The sequence below is a fragment of the Stomoxys calcitrans genome, chromosome 4 (assembly GCF_963082655.1).
Source record: "Stomoxys calcitrans chromosome 4, idStoCalc2.1, whole genome shotgun sequence".
Classification (NCBI taxonomy): Eukaryota; Metazoa; Arthropoda; class Insecta; order Diptera; family Muscidae; genus Stomoxys; species Stomoxys calcitrans.
This window is the reverse complement of record NC_081555.1, coordinates 52,332,361-52,352,914: the sequence shown is the minus strand read 5'-3', so window position 1 is coordinate 52,352,914 and position 20,554 is coordinate 52,332,361. Positions and strand designations below refer to the sequence as shown.

Below are 20,554 nucleotides of genomic sequence, written 5' to 3'. Positions count from 1 at the left end.
ACGTCGGAGTTTTCGACAGGCCATCGCTGCGAAGAATAGTCCGTTGGATTTCGCGATAGTTTAATAGGCATTTTCGCTGCGAATGAAGTCAGTACTAGGTTTTAAGCACAGAAATGAATTATACACCAGAATCAATAAAAAAATAAAATAAGATGAATTAAATTAACTACTTTTTTATTCTCTGCACGGGATAACTATGAGCACTACATAGACTGGAACTTTGAGTTCCGATCTGTGTTGTGTGTGTTCGTTGCTATCGCGAGAAGCTTAGCTGCGAGCTACCGGTCGCATCCACAGGCTGCGGATAGTGGAATGCTCCATACGGAGTAGATGAGCGAGGAGTCTCAGAGGCCGTACGGCACCGGCTCTTGGATAAATACAGAGTGCTTACGATGCTCGATATGGCAAGCCGAATTTTGGCGCTTTTATATAGCCAATGGCCATCATGTTCCCGCGTCGATCGGTCCTTCTGATCTTTCCTTTGTAGATTCGTCACCTTAACTTATAGACATGTGGATACAACAACTATTTAATTAAGTTTGAAAATTACTTTATCAACCACCGACTTGCATGGGGCAGGTATAAAAATAAACAAACTACACGTTTGGAAACATATATACCCTTATAAATTTTATTGTTATTGGGAGAATATTATTTAATACACACGAAAATAAAAAAATTAAGCATGGGTGTTGTCATCTTCCACAAAATCTTTAGCTTGTTCTCGAGTAACGCAATCTATATGGCTTACTTTGTTCCTAAACCTAACACCATAGAACTTGTGGGCATTTTCCAATAATTCAGGACGGAAAGTAGTGGTAATAAACTGCGCTTTATCACTCAATTCGTGAATCATATCCGCCACAGCTTTTCTGTGTTGAGCATCCAAAGCCTGAAAATAAAGAAAATATTGTTGAATATATTGAATATGATTAGTATTGGGATGGCGATTTCTTCAGTTCCCACAAGATATGTCAAATGTATTAACCATGGACAGTCATCGTTCGTCAAAACGACGACTAGCGATTTTATTTTCGACTAAAATGTGTTTTTTTTCGTTTGATCACATTTTTCGTATAGCTTTAGTGAATTTTTCTTTGGGCTTACTTATTCAAAAGCACAACAAGAGATAAATAAATTTTACCTCCATCTTTCTAACCAAGTCTTTAATATTGACCTTAACACAACAAACACAGTTTCAAACTCCTTTCTTGTTTTGCACTTGATTCGAAGAAAGCGCAGGCGGACAAACTAGTAATATTACCCAATTATTTAAAGAAGGCACTTGTTACCCCGATGATAAAGTACCCATACAAGGGTACCAAAAGCCTGCCCCATGGAATGACCGGGAAATCTGTCGAATGTGCTTAGAGAAATTAAAGATATGAGTGTTAGCGAATGGAGTAGCGAGGAAGTTACCCGGCTTAAGAAAAATAAGGCAGCAGGAGCCGATGGTTTAGCAGCATTACTACAGGAATAAGTCTACTTCCTTAGTGGGCATACGTGAACGAGCAAAATCTTTGATTTGTGGATTATGAATATCTTTATTGGACGTACATTTTTGAAATTTAGGAAGGCAAATGTTAAAATTGACCATAATTTAAAAAAAATTTATTTTTTAAATATCCATATAAAGGGTATACATACATTAAAAATGAGATGAAGTTTCATTCGATACGAAAGTTTAATCTGTCAATTGTGCGGTAAACGGCGTTTGGTAAATCCAGCATAGACTACGTCAAATCCTGACAGACTGAAACTTACCAACTTTTAGTTGACTACAAAGCAGTTATGGGCTTACAGTGGTCGATACCATTGGTCACAATTCAAAAAAAGGAAAGTCTAATGTTGGGTAACAAATATGAATACATTAACTCGTAAGAGTATCATATCAAACAAAATGTGTTAAATGTTTCTAATGTGAATATAAAGTCAAGAATTTACAAATTTGACATATTTTGGGCAAAAATGATAAAACAAGTTGGGTTAAATATTTGACTTATCTGAACGTACCTTTAGTTTTATGTAATTTTGTGCATGTTTAGTTGTTGTGTAGGATATTCAAAATTACGGCCGAATTCACAACAATTAATGAAGCTTTAAGATAAGTTTATTATAAAGGAAATCAGTCAAATAAACCTATTTCAAATCTACATGAAGTTTTGTGACTCACGTTGTTATTACCAACAATTTAAACAAAATTTTCGTTTCGTTGGCATAAGAAATGCATTGACATATCCTAAGCAAGTAAAATTTTCAGTTTCATTGAAAGCATTGGATATTTTTTTGGTTTCATTGCAAGAAAGCCATTACTTTGATCATTTTTTGCATCACGTATGGATTTATTTTTCTACCAAATAACGCTTGACTTTGATAAATGTCACCTTAACTTATAGACATGTGGATACAACAACTATTTAATTAAGTTTGAAAATTACTTTATCAACCACCGACTTGCATGGGGCAGGTATAAAAATAAACAAACTACACGTTTGGAAACATATATACCCTTATAAATTTTATTGTTATTGGGAGAATATTATTTAATACACACGAAAATAAAAAAATTAAGCATGGGTGTTGTCATCTTCCACAAAATCTTTAGCTTGTTCTCGAGTAACGCAATCTATATGGCTTACTTTGTTCCTAAACCTAACACCATAGAACTTGTGGGCATTTTCCAATAATTCAGGACGGAAAGTAGTGGTAATAAACTGCGCTTTATCACTCAATTCGTGAATCATATCCGCCACAGCTTTTCTGTGTTGAGCATCCAAAGCCTGAAAATAAAGAAAATATTGTTGAATATATTGAATATGATTAGTATTGGGATGGCGATTTCTTCAGTTCCCACAAGATATGTCAAATGTATTAACCATGGACAGTCATCGTTCGTCAAAACGACGACTAGCCATTTTATTTTCGACTAAAATGTGTTTTTTTTCGTTTGATCACATTTTTCGTATAGCTTTAGTGAATTTTTCTTTGGGCTTACTTATTCAAAAGCACAACAAGAGATAAATAAATTTTACCTCCATCTTTCTAACCAAGTCTTTAATATTGACCTTAAAACAACAAACACAGTTTCAAACTCCTTTCTTGTTTTGCACTTGATTCGAAGAAAGCGCAGGCGGACAAACTAGTAATATTACCCAATTATTTAAAGAAGGCACTTGTTACCCCGATGATAAAGTACCCATACAAGGGTACCAAAAACCTGCCCCATGGAATGACCGGGAAATCTGTCGAATGTGCTTAGAGAAATTAAAGATATGAGTGTTAGCGAATGGAGTAGCGAGGAAGTTACCCGGCTTAAGAAAAATAAGGCAGCAGGAGCCGATGGTTTAGCAGCATTACTACAGGAATAAGTCTACTTCCTTAGTGGGCATACGTGAACGAGCAAAATCTTTGATTTGTGGATTATGAATATCTTTATTGGACGTACATTTTTGAAATTTAGGAAGGCAAATGTTAAAATTGACCATAATTTAAAAAAAATTTATTTTTTAAATATCCATATAAAGGGTATACATACATTAAAAATGAGATGAAGTTTCATTCGATACGAAAGTTCAATCTGTCAATTGTGCGGTAAACGGCGTTTGGTAAATCCAGCATAGACTACGTCAAATCCTGACAGACTGAAACTTACCAACTTTTAGTTGACTACAAAGCAGTTATGGGCTTACAGTGGTCGATACCATTGGTCACAATTCAAAAAAAGGAAAGTCTAATGTTGGGTAACAAATATGAATACATTAACTCGTAAGAGTATCATATCAAACAAAATGTGTTAAATGTTTCTAATGTGAATATAAAGTCAAGAATTTACAAATTTGACATATTTTGGGCAAAAATGATAAAACAAGTTGGGTTAAATATTTGACTTATCTGAACGTACCTTTAGTTTTATGTAATTTTGTGCATGTTTAGTTGTTGTGTAGGATATTCAAAATTACGGCCGAATTCACAACAATTAATGAAGCTTTAAGATAAGTTTATTATAAAGGAAATCAGTCAAATAAACCTATTTCAAATCTACATGAAGTTTTGTGACTCACGTTGTTATTACCAACAATTTAAACAAAATTTTCGTTTCGTTGGCATAAGAAATGCATTGACATATCCTAAGCAAGTAAAATTTTCAGTTTCATTGAAAGCATTGGATATTTTTTTGGTTTCATTGCAAGAAAGCCATTACTTTGATCATTTTTTGCATCACGTATGGATTTATTTTTCTACCAAATAACGCTTGACTTTGATAAATGTGTATATTATCAGCAAATTGACCAAATCAATTCACATTTTTTTGTCACCATACATGCATACTGGGCCACAAACATATTTCCCGAACATTTTTTCAATGATTTGTTTTTAATCAATCATTTTTTAATTGGATACAGTCTTTTCAAAAAAATATCGTGATGGAAATTTAGGCAATTTTTAATTAAAAAATCAATAAATTTTCAATTAAAAAATCAATCAATCATATCCGTTTGAGTTTCTTTCCCTACCGTATTTCAATGTCGCTGCGATCAATTTTAAAAAATCAATTTTAATTAACTTTCAGCTAGTACGAAGGCTAAGGGGTCGAGAATGGATAGCAACCCAAATTCAGTTGCGTTGCCAACTGGCAAATTTGTAGTAAAAATTTCCATTTCTTTTTTGAATTGCATACTTCTTTACAATTTACTTAGTAGCAGAATGGTCAATACACTGTTATTGACTGTACTAACAAAAATTTCTATCGTTATACTCATTTTCATATCAAGGTTTTATCTTTTGGAAACGCAACTGCAATTGAGTTGCAATCCATAATCTACCCATAAATATTTGGACGCTTTTATTATCTAATTAAAGCTAATTTGGACGCTTTTATTATCTAATTAGTGCTCTTTGCCTAATAATAAAGGTGAAACACAAATTATTATTCAAGTATTAAGCTCAAGTCTTACTAAGCAAAAAAAAGGACAAACAAAAAAAATTGCACATCATTAACTTACTTCAATGAGAGGCGCATGAGCCTCAACGGGAGAAATGCCTTCATTTCATTGACAAAGCGCGAAGATAACTAACCACGAAACCTCTCTTTCGTTCTCTCTTTTGCTCACCACAAATTTCTAATTAAATAACTGCTCCATCCGAGAGTGTAAGCCAGAGAAATACCGGATTTAACATTGAGGAGTCTATGCAAAATGGGCTTCCTGGATGATGTTCTGCGAACAGGTCGAAAAGATTCTCTCAAAAACCCATGTCCAAATGAAACGGTAGTAGACGATATGGAGGACCTGATGAAATATTGCCATTGCTACAAAAGGATGTCGACTATTTTCACAGCGTGTCTAGGACTTGCATACACTCCGAAAGCCTGGCAGGAGGCAAGGGTGGTATTTTTACCCAAGCCCAGCAAGGCAAGTTATGTGACACCAAAGACCTACAAACTTATAAGCCTTAGGACCTTTCTACTCAAAACCCTGGAACGTATTGTGGACACCATGATAAAGAGTAGGACATCCAGCGAACTGTTCAAATAAAAACAGCACGCGTTTGTCACGCTTCTGTTGTATATAAAATAGAAGAATCCTTCGATGCCGAGACGTACACATTGGCGGTTTGCATTGACATCAAGGGGGCGTTCAACAATGTGCGGACCGACACATTGATCCAATCCTTAGACCGGTACCGGGTGGACCGGGTCCTTAGAGACTAGATAAACCATATGCTAAGGAACAGGTGGATAAGATGGGTGTCCCATGACATAAATATGAGGGAGAAAGTTGCACAAGGCACGCAACAGTGGGGCACTTAATCGCCACTTTTATGGGTGACCACCATTAATGACCTATTACGGATACTGACTGAGGAGGGATTTGAACCCGTCTGCTACGCAGACGATGTTATAATAATTCCAAGGAGTAAGGATCCGAACCATCTACGCAGAAGGGCCGAAAGAGTCTTGCATACGGCATATGACTGGGCTAGACCTAGGGGTCTCAATGTTAACCCAGAGAAGACTGAAATATGCCTGTTCACGAGGAAGACGAAGGTGGATCAATTTGACCCACCACGATTGCTCAATAAAACGATTTCGATATTTGACAAGATCAAATACATAGGTGTGATCTTGGACAGAAAACTAAACTGAAGTCTCACATTTAGGAGCGTACAATGTAGGCTCGAAATGTGGCCTGAATCCGACGATAATCCACTGGCTCTACAGGAGCGTGATTAGATCAATACTTACATCTAAGCCAGAGACAAGTAACCCAAGAACTATGAGCCGGCAGACGGGAGGCTCAGTGAACAACACGATGACGCTGATGATGACACCCTAACCAGGGACCCGAAACTTCCGCCAGTGATGTGTTATCTGTGTCCATTCCGCCTGTATGTCTAGCCATTTCTTTTCTGCTATCAATAAAAAACCTTTCATGCTAGTGATCATTCATTCATTCTCAATCTCATGGTCAAGAGCCCGCGTTCTTCATCTTTGGGAGACTAATGAACAACTAAATTCTATTTTCGATTCATTAGAGTAACATTGTAATATATAATGAAATAAATTTTTAATTGTATTTTGTAAAACAAACCAAAAACTGAGAAATTTATTTGAATTCGATTCTAATGTATTTAAAAGTACAGCAAACCATGAAGAGCGATTTTACATAGGATCTATAACCAAACCTGAGCCGATTTGATACATTTGCAGTGACCTGCATCAATAAGAAGTATCTGTGACAAATTTCAACAAATGTTTTCCAGTCCGTTTATGTCATGGGGAGCTTTATACTATCATACTTCATTTCATCAAGAAATGTCGTCAGCATAACCACGAGACACACGAACATATGCACTACGGTCGCTTTTTTATCAATCAAAGATTATTTTTAAAGCTAGATATTGTATAGGCTTACCTGATCTATTTCATCAAATAAGTAAAATGGGGCGGGATCGCACTTTTGAATAGCAAATATTAGGGCTAGCGCCACCAAAGATTTTTGTCCACCTGATAATTGGTTCATTTCTCTCATCTCAGCTTCGATTCCGGTAAATGACACCCGAATCCCAATTCCAATAAATGCGTCTGAATTTGCTACCTCCCTGTCAGCTACATCGCCATCATTGTCCTTTGTTTTTAGAATTAAATACCCAGCGCCTTGTGGTACTAATTTCTTGAAAACCACAGTAAAATTTTTTGCCACTTGTCTGAAGGTAAACTGTATTGCTTCAACCTTTTGCATTTCAAGTGATTGCATCAGCTCTCGTATTTTTTCATCTCCAACATCCAATTCCTTTTTTCGTTTATACAATCTTTCTTTTTGCTCTGAGAAGCTTACAAATTGGTCCAGTGCTTTTTTATTAACATGATTGTACTTTTTGAGATGTTGATTTGCCTTTTCTAGTTCTTTAAAAAGGTTCTTTAGCGACATCTTTGCATATATCTGATCTGTTTGCGGCAAAGCTCCCAAATGTGCAATTTTTTCTGTATATTCATCAATTTTTTGAATGAGAAGATTCTCTTTAGCTGCCCACTTTTCAACCTTTTTTGAATCCTCATTAATTTTTTCCTCAATATCCTTTTCCGTTTTTATACAGTTTTCTAGATCTACTTGTAATGACTTTTGCAAATGTACTGCTTCCTGTACCCTTTAAAATATAAAATTGTGGTGAAGTTTGTCATTAGTACATGTCAAAGTGCGTAAATAAATATGAACATTAATAGAACAAACGTTATGAAAAATTAACTTCGCCCTAACGGACAAACACTTATATACACAAAAATTAATTGATCAAGCTAATGCCCTCAGCAATGTTATTAGAAAGTAGAGATTGTCCCTGTAAGTTGAAGAAAATAAATTGCCAGCTTTAGGCAATCGGAACACAGATTACACCATTATTTTCTATTTATTTATTTATTTACTCGATGTTATTACCGTTGAGTGGAGCGGACTTGTTTTCATTTCGCTCCTCAAAGAAAAAAAAACTAATCTCTATTTCGGAATAGGCAAATATTAAAGCCTTTCAGGGGTAAATTCAAAATGGACTCTAAAGACCTAACAGCTGCGATGATGGCCACTCTTATTGGTGTAGACACATGTAACCACATAAAATAGTTAGCAGAGCGGACAGAATAAGTACTACCTATTGAGTAGGCTCAAAATCGACTCCAGAGACCCAACAGCGGCAATGGTGATATTGGACCGTAGCATGTAGCCCGCCCATCCTATATGTAAGGGTGCCGTGGAACCTGTAGTCGAGAGTAATGCTTCAAGTGCACAACCAGTCATCAGACTAACAAATGAGGAAGAGACAGATGAACCAGAGGGATGCGTAGTTCGTCCCCAGCCTTTAAGTAAAGATGCTGTTCCGATTCAGATTCATATAGCGATAGTATCAATGGAACAGTCATCGCAGCCGAATCGAGAGATGAGGACGTGAAGGCAATCCGGGGCACGACAAGGAGAATGAGGAGTATGTACCGGCAACGCAATCGGGCGAAACTACAGGATGCTGACATTCCAGGCACTTCTACGGAAGCTGGAAATAGAATCAGATCTCCCGAAGAGCATCACACTGCTAAAACTCTGAAAAAGAAAAAGAGCTCCCCACTTTGAACTACTCTGGGATGACCAAACCAACCCTCCCGCAATGTAGACTCCAGACAGTGTCCAGCGGAGGAAGACAAAGTCGGAACAGGAACGAAGGAAGCGCGCACGGCCCCTGAGCCATCACAGAAGGGGAAGATGGACGATAAAAAGGGTGAGAAGCCGCTCTCTTACACCAATGTGGCAAGGAAGCACAAAAGAGATGAGCTGACCTATTTAGTGGAATGCTCCATACGGAATTGCGGCAACGGCAGTCGCGGATAATCAGCGGCGGATAATCAGAGTGGCTATGATGGTCGATATGACAAGACGCGTTATTGACGCATTTAAAAAACCAATGGCCACCATGTTCCCGCCGTGATCGGTCCTTTGGACAAGCTTGCTCACGTACAGAAGCTTGACGAGGATCGCCACCTCCACATGCAAAAGTGGCTACAAAACAACCACCATAAATAACCAATTACGGATGCTGACTGAGGAGGAATTTGAACTGGTCTGCTATGCATGTTATACAACTTCTAAGGAGTAAGGATCCAAACTAACTTTGCAGAAGGGCCGAAATGGTCTTGCACCTGGTCTAGACCTAGGCAAGACTGAAATCAGCCTGTTCACGAGGAAGGCGAACATGGACCAACTTGACGTATAATTTTCCTCAATAGAAAGATTTCGATATCTGAAAAGGTCAATTGCTTAGGAATTAGCTTGGACAGAAAACTTAATTGGAAGTTTCACATTCAGGAGCGTACCGAGCGTACATGTCTTGACATAGGGGGAGCGATAAGGACCACACTATTCTAGATATCCGATCCATAGACATACAGATTAAGTGTGAGGCAGCCACTGCGGCCACGAGAATTAAGGCGACGGAAGAATTAATAGAATAGATACATTGAGAACCCTGGGACTCAGATCGGTTTTCGTCTGCCTGACCATAATACGGAATGCGTGTGGTGGTGTGTCGGTAACGCGATGATATCGAGTGTGAACATCTTTGCAGACGGTAAGGTCACGAACAGTCTTCGAGTGTAAGAAGGATATTAACGCCTTCTCTGAGGATGGGACGATCCCCACTTTTGGGTGCCGGCCATAGCGGAATGAGAAGAAAAGAAAAAGCAGATGATTTGCCAGTGAAGGCCAGAGGACAGCTGTCAATGGACTTGGTTAAGCCCAAACCTTTCGCATCGACGCTGTGAAACAGCGAAACGGTCGGTAGGATGCCGAATATCCTATGGAGTGATCCGGATCGTGAAAAGACGAGGTTATTACTGAATGGAAGTAAGAAGGAGCTCAGTATAGCTTTCGGTATCATAACGGGACATATAAGACTACGAACTCACTTATGCAAAATAGGTGCGCCAAGTAACGGCATATGTAGCGCATGTGGGGAAGGTAATGAGACGTTGGAACATTTTCTTTGTCATTACCCGGTTTTCGCGGTAAACAGACACCGGTACGTAGGTGGGGACACAATATCAGACATGAAATAAATTAGGGGCGTGGTGTGGAAAAAAATTTGGGATTTTGTAAGTAGCACGGAATCCCTGATTTAGATTTTCTTTTTCGAGGTTACTTTCTAATATTAGGAGCGCACAACTATTACTGGCTTAGGTGTATTTCTATAGTGGCGTGGGGCAGATTAATATCGGCACCCTCCTTTCAACCTAACCTATTGATTTCAATTAAATAATATTGAAGCATAAATGCATTAACAAAATAAAAAAAAATAAATCAATAAAAATGGGAATAAAGAAGAATAATATAAACAAATTATTTATAGGCTTTGAAAATATTTCAAAAGATCTGTTTTGAACTTATCTTTTTATATGACGAATCGCACTGAATAAAACGGAACTTCTCTGCTACTTAAAAATAATTTAAATTAAGATTCTCTTTTGTCTAATGTTGGAAGGAAAATTCAGAAACAAATGGCAACAATTTTGTTTTAAATTTTTTAATGTTAGATCGAGTACAAAACACTAACCTTTTTTCTGTGTCCTCCAAGTCTTGATTAACTTTTTTTATTCGTTTCTCAGCAGCACCGAGTTCTGTTTTGCAGTTTAATAGTTTCCTTTTCCTGTCCTCTACGGATATTTCCTGAAGTGCTTGAATAAGCTCGTCTCTTCTTCGAAATAAGTTGTTGACCAGAAGATTGTCCAGTTTGTTTTTTATAACTTCAAGTTGCATACGTTGAGTGAACGCTTCCTTATTTTCCTGATTTAATTTTCTTATATCTTCATTGAGCTGATCGATTTCTTTTTGATCATGCACGGATAGTGTAGACAATAATTCTTGGTTTAGTTCAACTTCAAGCCCGGATTTTGTGCTGTTCATAGCGTCTAGACTTGATTTACATTGAGCCAGTGAACGCTCTTTTGGCGTTCGATATTTCTCAATTCTCACCAGCTCCTCTTTCATTAGCCGAATCTCACCTTGAACCTTCTCAAAAATATCCTTCGATTTTCCTTGCTTCGTTTCAGTTTTTTGCATTTCCGATACGACAGCATTAATGTTATTTTCAATCTGTTTTAATTCGTTGCGAATTTTATTAAGTTCCTTCTCAAAATCGCGAATCTGTGCTGTTAATTCCGTACGTTTCTTTTGCATTTCAAGGCGTGATCTGGATGTATTGAAATAACCCCCGGTGAGGGATCCTTTCGATGAAACTTGGTCGCCGTCCAATGTTACACAATCCAAACCTGTGCTTTTTGCCAACTCTGTAGCCCTTTCTAGATTTCTGCATATTAAGGTCTTTCCAAATATATAACATAAAGCTTTTCCGTGTTGCTCGTCATATTTAAGTTTAGAAATCATGGGAATTGAATCTGGATCATCGGGATAGTCATGATTTTTCACTTGAAGTCTGTTCAAAGGCATAAATGTTACTTCACCGGGTAACTTTAGCTTATTCATTTCCTTTAAGATTTGTGTTCCAACTTTATCTGACTCAACGATATGATGAAAAAGCCTATTTCCGGCAGTTACTTCCACTGCCGTATATATAGTCTTGTCGCAACTAAAGTTTTCAATAACTGGGCCGTAATAGGCATTTGCAATTTCTGAGCATGGGCCACCTTTTTCAAGAAACGTATCTAAAACTTTCCGAACAGAATCACGGCCATTTAAGATGGGCTTGCCTGCCATACTACGTAAAGCTTGGTCGGTTTTAGAAAGTTCCTCCTTATGTGATTGTAATTGTTGTGTCATTTGGGTTTCCTTGCGCCATAACTCATTTCTTGTTGCCTGATAAACGTCCTTGGTCTTCTTAAGTTCATAGTATTTTTTATTATGTTCATCTATTTGAAATCGAAGTTGTTCCAGTTCTGTTGAGTGTTCTTCAATTCTTTTTCCTAGGTCCTTTTCTGCATTGGCGTCCTTTTTGAGGTCTTCTACCAATTTTGAATGATGGTTTATTTTGTCTTTAATTTGTTTACTGATTGATTTCAATTCATTTTGAATCCAACGGTCGCGTTCCTCTCGTGAAGAAAATTGAGAACCTCGACCTTGTTTTGCATAAAGTTCTTTTCTTTTTTGTTCTTTTAGAGCCAGTTCCCGTGAACATTCCTCTTCTTTGCGTTTCATTGATTCATATTTTGGTTTAACTTCCTCAAGTTCTCTTTCTTTTTCGCTGATAGTTACTTTCAGTTTCTTCAATTCTTGATCTGCACGCTCTTTGGACTTGTTGTCACCCTGTACTTCATCGTTCAGATCGACAATAGTTAGATCCAATTTGGTCTTTTCACGCAACAGTTGTTGCTGTTCTGTTAGAAGTATAGATCGCTCTTCTTTGGTACTCAAAACATTTTTCTTAGCATCCTTCAAGTTCTTCTGAATTTCTTTAATTTTCTCTTGTGCCTTCTGAATCTCAATGTTGTAAACTTTCTTCTTATCGAAAGAGGACTTTCGTTGTTGCTGTATTTCATCCAAAGCCTTTTTTGTATCCTTCAACTCCGTTTCATGAATAATATATTCAAGCGTGCGTCGCGCTTTATCCCACTTTTGATATTCTTTGAGTTCTTCCTTTTCCTCCTCAAGAGTTTTAAGTCGATCCTCGATAGTTTTAAGATATTCGGAAATCTTTTCCAATTTACCTTCTGTTTCTCGCAATATGTTAAGAGACTCTTCTTTTCTTTCGTCGTACACTCGGGTTCCAGCTACTTCACGCAACAATTTTAACCTGTATGAATCGGCTGCAGTAGCCATTTGATTAATTTTGCCTTGTTTTACAATATAATAAGGATTGGAATTGGAAAATCCAGCAGATTCCAATAAGTTTACAACTTCAGTTCGTGGAACAACTTTCTTATTCAGAAAATACTGGTCCTTTTTAGCTCCAATAACACGTCGCAAATATATTTCCTCCTTATCAATCTAAAAAGTAAAATACAGCGTATAACACAATCAAGCGTTGACAATAATAATAAAATATGTGCAATATAATTCTAAACGAATTTCGTTTATATAAGGTTGAACCATGTTTGGGCGATAATGCAAGCATCAATACGACATTTACGTATAAACATTGGATATTTGGCCGTGTAAGATTTGTTCGTTTGCAACGAGATTTTTAAACTTTTGCTGATGTTATGAACGTGGGACCTAAGACCATGATTGCACAATCGATCTACATTTTAATCGGACGTGATAGGTAGAGCTTAAACAATTACGTCATTAGGACAAGCCATGAGTGCCTCATATTGCCATATGCCAGAAATGCGCCAAAAAGTATGTAACACTCAAAGGTTTAGATGAGCTATTATGTTGAGTTCACCCGGAGGCAAGTCTGGTCCATTTTACCCAGAAGAACGGTAGAAATGTAATGCAATGCAATAATTTCGTCATATTCCCTTTATTGGAATTGTGTTATTAAGTTATTTATATAAAGAAAATCTTTCAAATAAAACTATTTCAAATTTACATTGAGTTTTGTGAATAAGGTTGTAAATGTAAATGCTTTTGTGAATGGGTTCATTTAACAAAACCGGCATTCAAACCATCCTATTTTTTTTTATTAAATTCGCTGACCTTGGGTGCGTATTATTACGTATCGATGCTTATGTCCACAATAATAGGCCACAATATTCACTTATTTTCCACATCAAAGCACAGAGTGCGCCAGAGAAACTTACTTATTTGAAAGGTCAATGAAAACATAGAACTTCAGTTGCTGTTTTAATTCTTTTTTTAATTGGAGAATACAATATCCCACTTTTTTCATGCAGTCTTCAAAATGGCATTGGGTAAATGGTGACCCGATTTTTTTTAATTCATGGCCACTCTTTGTAGCATATCATGTTGGTGCTATTATTTGCGGTCGATCACACGGTTTTATACCACTTCAATAACGCATATTTTGCTTGTGAAAGTGAGCCTCGTCACCAGAAAAAGACTACTTTAGGCAGTGTAGGCAGCATTTCACATGCAATTTGACGGGCAACAAAACCGCGTTCAGTTAATTCTTGCACAACATTTAGTTTATAGGGATGAAAGTTAAGGTCTTGATGTAGAATTCGTCGAACAGTGGTGTTAGAAATTCCCATAGCCGCTGTGTTTTTGCGAACGCCGGGACTTTCTGATATACAATAAGAGGAAGCCACTCACGGTTTGTCCTAATAACGTAATTCTACTTTATAGTCCTGCCAAATGCCAACATCTACAAAGAAAGATAGGTTTCTTTCCTTTCCAAAAACTTGTATAATTTACCCATATACAGCAAGAAATATGTGGATCCAGCACGTAACATCTTCTTTTTGAAAAAAACAACAACAAAATATGTTTAGTGTTAAAAAAACAAATGACATTGAAGATAATAATCGTAAATAATGACCCGAAGTTAGCTATATCACAAAAACACGATGGATTGAGCTTTTATTTATGCCCGAATCTAATAGTAACTAAGTTTATTTACCCTCCACCATAGGAAGGGGGTTTATTAATTTCTTCATTCCAAAATATGTGTCTAAAACCCCATAAAGTATACATATTCTTGATCGTCATGACATTCTAAGTCAATCTAGTCATGTCCGTCCTTCCGTCCGTTTTTCGAAAGCACGCTAATATTCGAAGGAGTAAATCTAGACATTATGTTATGACTTCCAACAACTGTACTAAGTATGGTTGAAATCGGTCCAAAACCTAATATAGCTGCCATATAAACCGATATTGGATCTTGACTTCTTGAGTCAATAGAGTGCGCAATTCTCATACGATTTGGCGGATAAATTGCATGAAGTTGTTTGTTGTTATTTCCAAAAACTGTGTATGGTTTAAATCGGTCAATAACCTCATATAGCTGCCATATAAACCGATCTTGGATCTTGAATTCTTGAGTCACCAGAGGGCGCAATTTTTATTCGATTTAGCTGAAATTTTGCATGAAGTATTTTGTTGACTTTCAACAACTGCGATAAATATGGATCAAATCGTTACATAACCTGATGTAGCTGCCATTTAAACCGATCTGGGATCTTGACATCCTAAGCCTCTAGAAGGTGCAATTCTTATCCGATTTTGCTGAATTTTTTTTTACAACCACTTCTCCCATGAATTCAACATACGTGTCCAATATGGTCTTAATCGAACAATTCTTATCCATTATTCTTTGTTTGCCTAAAAAGAGATACCGCGCAAAGAACTCGACAAATGCGATCCATGGTAGAGGCTATATAAGATTCTGCCCGGCCGAACTTAGCACGCTCTAGCTTGTTTTATATTAGTTATGAATATGTTGAATAAGTAAAAGCACAATTTTGTTTTTTGTTTCAAAAATTACTTACTGGTACTCTGTTATCAGAATTATCAAATATTATTTCAACGTAGGCCGATATCACTCTGGCTCCAGTTCCTTCGTGCAGTAGACCCTGGCGTTGCTCTGGTCGTAAGTGGGTAAATTCATCACTTAAAACAAACTGTATCGCTACAGGAGATAGAGATAGAGGGAATCGATAAATAATTAAGTCTAGAAGTGTATTTCTTATATTTGAAAGGTCAATAAAATCAAAAGTATTCAGTAACTACAATACAATATCCCAATTTCTTTCATGCTGTCTTGAAAAAGATATCGGGTAAATGGCGACCCACTTGGCGCATATACTGATTAAGTCGAGTTTTGAAATTCTTGTCCACTCTTTGCAGCATATCAATCGGTATGTTGGCAACGGCGAGATTGTTGTTTTTGAGGTGTCCTATGGTCCGTGGAAAGCTACCGCGTCTTCAGGCAGGTTGTCAATCAGGAAGGGAGACAAAATCGCGTTCAGTTAATTCTTGCACAGCCAATTTACAGGGATGAAAGTTTAGCGCTTGTTAGAAAAGAAGCTCTCGGCGGAGAAGGCACGCTGCTTCCTATAAAAGCTTGGGACTTTCCCCCTCCAGATGTGCCCCATCTCCACTCGGGACTTTTTCAAATAAGTTAGTTTCTCTGACGCCCTTAAGCTGCGATGGGTTTTCTCTCTCTAAGTCATCTCCTTTGAAGTCTGTCGTCTAACCTATAGAACGTTGGCCTGAAGCTAATGTACAAAACGAGAACTGATATGAATCGGCTGGTCACCACATCGTGTTTTATTGTTAACACCAAATACAAATTTGCCCATGAGCATTCCATTAAAGAACAGGGGCAAACTATTCACATATTAGTGAATGCTATCCGATTCAATTTTAAGCTCAATTAAAAAGGGGCCTCAATTTTATAGCAAAGTCCCAACAAGTAATTTCGAATGTTCTTGAAATGCTTATGGTCATCTCGGACTCAAACTTTCGTGTAGCTCAATTCGAGCAAAAAAGTTTATAAATAGATTCGTCAATATAAGAAGAGCTTAGTACTCACCGAAAGCAAATATCGAAAACTGTCTAGATTGGCGAAACTGGTTCAGGGTGACTGTTTTCCATCGACAACATGCACAAAGCATGTGCATGAGCTCCTATGACGCTAAACGCATGGGCTAGATTCCTGGCGAAAACATCAGAAAAATGCTGGAGACATTTGTGAGGTACTTCTTTTTGAGGAGAAGTTTTTACATGGCGCAGTACCTCACAAATGTCTCCAGCATTTTTCTGATGTTTTCGCCAGGAATCTAGCCCATGCGTTTAGCGTCATAGGAGCTCATGCACATGCTTTGTGCAATGTTGTCGATGGAAAACAGTCACCCTGAACCAGTTTCGCCAATCTAGACAGTTAATATTCGAAGGAGTAAATCTAGGAGTAGGCTAGATTCCTGGCGAAAACATCAGAAAAATGCTGGAGACATTTGTGAGGTACTTCTTTTTGAGGAAAAGTTTTTACATGGCGCAGTACCTCACAAATGTCTCCAGCATTTTTCTGATGTTCTCGCCAGGAATCGAGCCCATGCGTTTAGCGTCATAGGAGCTCATGCACATGCTTTGTGCAATGTTGTCGATGGAAAACAGTCACCCTGAACCAGTTTCGCCAATCTAGACAGTTTTCGATATTTGCTTTCGGTGAGTACTAAGCTCTTCTTATATTGACGAATCTATTTATAAACTTTTTTGCTCGAATTGAGCTACACGAAAGTTTGAGTCCGAGATGACCATAAGCATTTCAAGAACATTCGAAATTACTTGTGTTATTAACAGCAACTGCCATTGCAAGAATTTAATTTATGATTGGTTCCTTCCACCGCTATGAGTTTGTGTATATAAAAACGTACCATAAAAGAAATTGCTCTTTCCAGATCCATTTCTGCCAACTACAACATTATGCCTCTTGTCAAAGGGCTCGACCACCGTCTGGTCCTTGTAGCTCTTAAATCCTTGAATTATAATCTATTGATAGAATAGACATACATTCACAATAATACAAAAACAAATTAAAAACACTAGAATGTACCTGTTTTATATGCATGTTCCGATTTTCTCAGATGTCGAAAAAGGGCGGTTTAGGTCCAGCCTTTGTAAAATTTCTGTAAATAGTGCCAGCGACTTTAAACAAGTTGGTAACTTGCAGCATTTCAGCTAGCGATCATAACACAGGGTGACAAAGAAAAAAATCCATTGGGCAATTAACATGGTACATCAGAATTCACATAGGATATGTCAATGCATTTCTATAAAAATCTTCTCTAGCAAGCACATAAAGATGCACTTAGAAGTTGAGGTCATGCGAACAGCTGAGTACAAACTTTTTATTTTTGTTTTGAATTTGCAAGAACTGCAAAAAATTAACAAAAAATTGTAGGTCTGCTGATCGCTTGGCTTAACTTTATTCAGTGAATACTGAGACCTGTGATTGTGCTTTTCTTGGGCGTCGTTACAGGTCTAAACGTCTAGAAGTGTCGCGTTGAAAAATGCAACTCTGCAAACAAATGTTAAAAAAGTAACTCGCAAAATTTAAACTATTTTTAACTTTGACGACCAAAAACACTAATTCACGTGTGGAAACACAGAACAACGCTCGCTTTCAAGCGTCAAAGTAGAAATTTTTTTTAATTTTTTCGTGTTACTTTTGTGGTATTTGTGTGAAGTGTTGCATCGCGACGCTCAAACCAAAGGCTAGTTGAAAATACAAGTTATGGCTGGTACTATGTTAGTTTTTCACCATTGAAGCCCCATTTTTTAGCGATCACTTTTTTGATACACTACACAAATAACGATGATAAAATAACAATGTTATTCAAATTTTACCAGGGAATGTCCTACTGAGAGAAATCACCAAGTTCTTTTGCTTTAAAATATATTATCTAAAAAAAGTATCCGTCGAAAAATATCACGAAAAGCATATGTATATAGTACCAGCCTTTTTGGTGAAATGAAAACATTTCAGCAATTTTGTTTTCCACTTTTTTTATATTGATTTTCACAGCGAACGTAGTACCAACCTTTAAAATCTAAGTCGTTCAATAAAAATTTCAGCAAATATTGATGTTCGTTTTTCTTTTTATTTGTTATTATCCACCTCTGGTTTCAACTCCTTTTGCTGCCGAGTTTCAATCTAAAAAGAAAGACTTTCCTTGGGTCACCGGCCGGCTTGAATTGGATACGCCTCCATAATCAAGAGTTAACTTCCAGCGGACACACAAAACATATGGTGGTAGCTATAGTTGTCAGTTCGTGTCAGCTGGCTCTTTCTTTCGTTGACAGAAGGCGAATTCTAGCCGTCAGATGGCGCTGGAGTTCTCTTATTCCTCAATAATTGGCAGTGGGCATATAAAGGGTGATTTTTTTGAGGTTAGGATTTTCATGCATTAGTATTTGACAGATCACGTGGGATTTCAGACATGGTGTCAAAGAGAAAGATGCTCAGTATGCTTTGACATTTCATCATGAATAGACTTACTAACGAGCAACGCTTGCAAATCATTGAATTTTATTACCAAAATCAGTGTTCGGTTCGAAATGTGTTCAAATTTTGACAAATTTTGTTCAGCGATGAGGCTCATTTCTGGTTGAATGGCTACGTAAATAAGCAAAATTGCCGCATTTGGAGTGAAGAGCAACCAGAAGCCGTTCAAGAACTGCCCATGCATCCCGAAAAATGCACTGTTTGGTGTGGTTTGTACGCTGGTGGAATCATTGGACCGTATTTTTTCAAAGATGCTGTTGGACGCAACGTTACGGTGAATGAACACATTTCGAACCGAACACTGATTTTGGTAATAAAATTCAATGATTTGCAAGCGTTGCTCGTTAGTAAGTCTATTCATGATGAAATGTCAAAGCATACTGAGCATCTTTCTCTTTGACACCATGTCTGAAATCCCACGTGATCTGTCAAATACTAATGTATGAAAATCCTAACCTCAAAAAAATCACCCTTTACATTAGGCCGCACACTACAGTTTATATTGGTATGGCCTTTAGACTGTGTGTTTCGAAACCAACATCTGGAGGTATTGGTCTACCGAAAACAGTTATGGCATATGCGTTTTTGAACGAAGTCCGTTTATGGTTTCTAGTCTAGATTTGGTTTTCTGTTCTCCACTTTTGAAACAGAAATCTGTAAGGACAGTTCTGGGGTATGTGTAGCATATCATATTAAAGGTACTTATCTCCCATTTGATTTGGCTTACGCACTTTTTGAAACAAGCCCATTTGTGGGCTCCACACTGAATTTTGTGCCATTTTTCGTTGTTTGTGTGTAATAGTTCTTAAATATATAACACACACAACCAAAACTCGTTGGCAGATAGTGCACTTTAGCGGTTTACTGAACACTACCACGTAATTATGTCATGCTCTAGGCTAGAAGTAGATAGATATTCACAGCTTATTTCTGGCGACCAAATCTAAAAACTGTTGATAATTTCTGAATTTTTTGATTTTTTTTATTAATTTCTGCCACCCTGTGTTTTAGATATTTTTACACAAAAAGTCGATTAATCGACTTTTAGATTCCTAATTTGTGTTACATTCAGGTACTAACCAGTATGTTTTTAGCAACTAGTATAGTAAGTAGAATGTTTAGTGTGGGATATATCATCGCAGAATTAAAAAGCTATATATTTCTACTGGATACGTTCTCGAAAAGATTTCAATACCCCGACTACGATACACTGGAATCTTATATACTCTGGCATCTAATACTATCGGAACACAATTCACAGCCTGAAAATCAAATATTCAATCTAGCTCGGATGAACTAGAATCTGATTGTAACGGTTATAGAGTTATACTGAAGGATCGGACGTTTTAGATTACTTAAAAGTACCACCAACTAAATACAGTAAGATATTAATGTTGTTGTTTTTGGATAGGACGGATCGATGCCATTGGTTATTTAAAGGTGCCAAAAAATCTCGTCTTGTCATATCGAGCATCATAGGCACTCAGTATTTAAGCAAAAGCTGGTGCCGCCCGGCCTCTCACTGAGACTCTCCACTGGATACCGCTTATTGCCCGCGACTGCAGTTACAGCTACTCCATATTCGAAGCATCCCACTATCCGCGACCTGTACACGCGCCCGTTAGCTCTCAGCTGAGCTTCTCGTCATAACTACATA

At 37.3% G+C, this 20,554-nt stretch overlaps 1 protein-coding gene across 1 annotated transcript; it reads right to left on the bottom strand.

Moving 5' to 3' along the window:
• Positions 1–603: 603 nt before the first annotated feature.
• On the bottom strand, positions 604–17,542 carry LOC106081437 (structural maintenance of chromosomes protein 3). Its single transcript, XM_059367438.1, has 7 exons — positions 17,446–17,542; positions 17,267–17,381; positions 15,380–15,519; positions 10,588–12,974; positions 6,915–7,647; positions 2,174–2,780; positions 604–892 (listed from the first exon to the last, which is right to left on the bottom strand). The coding sequence occupies exons 1-6, from the start codon at positions 17,458–17,460 to the stop codon at positions 2,568–2,570; spliced, it is 3,603 nt and encodes a 1,200-aa protein (XP_059223421.1). The 5' UTR covers positions 17,461–17,542; the 3' UTR covers positions 604–892; positions 2,174–2,567.
• Between the last annotated feature and the right edge of the window lie 3,012 nt (positions 17,543–20,554).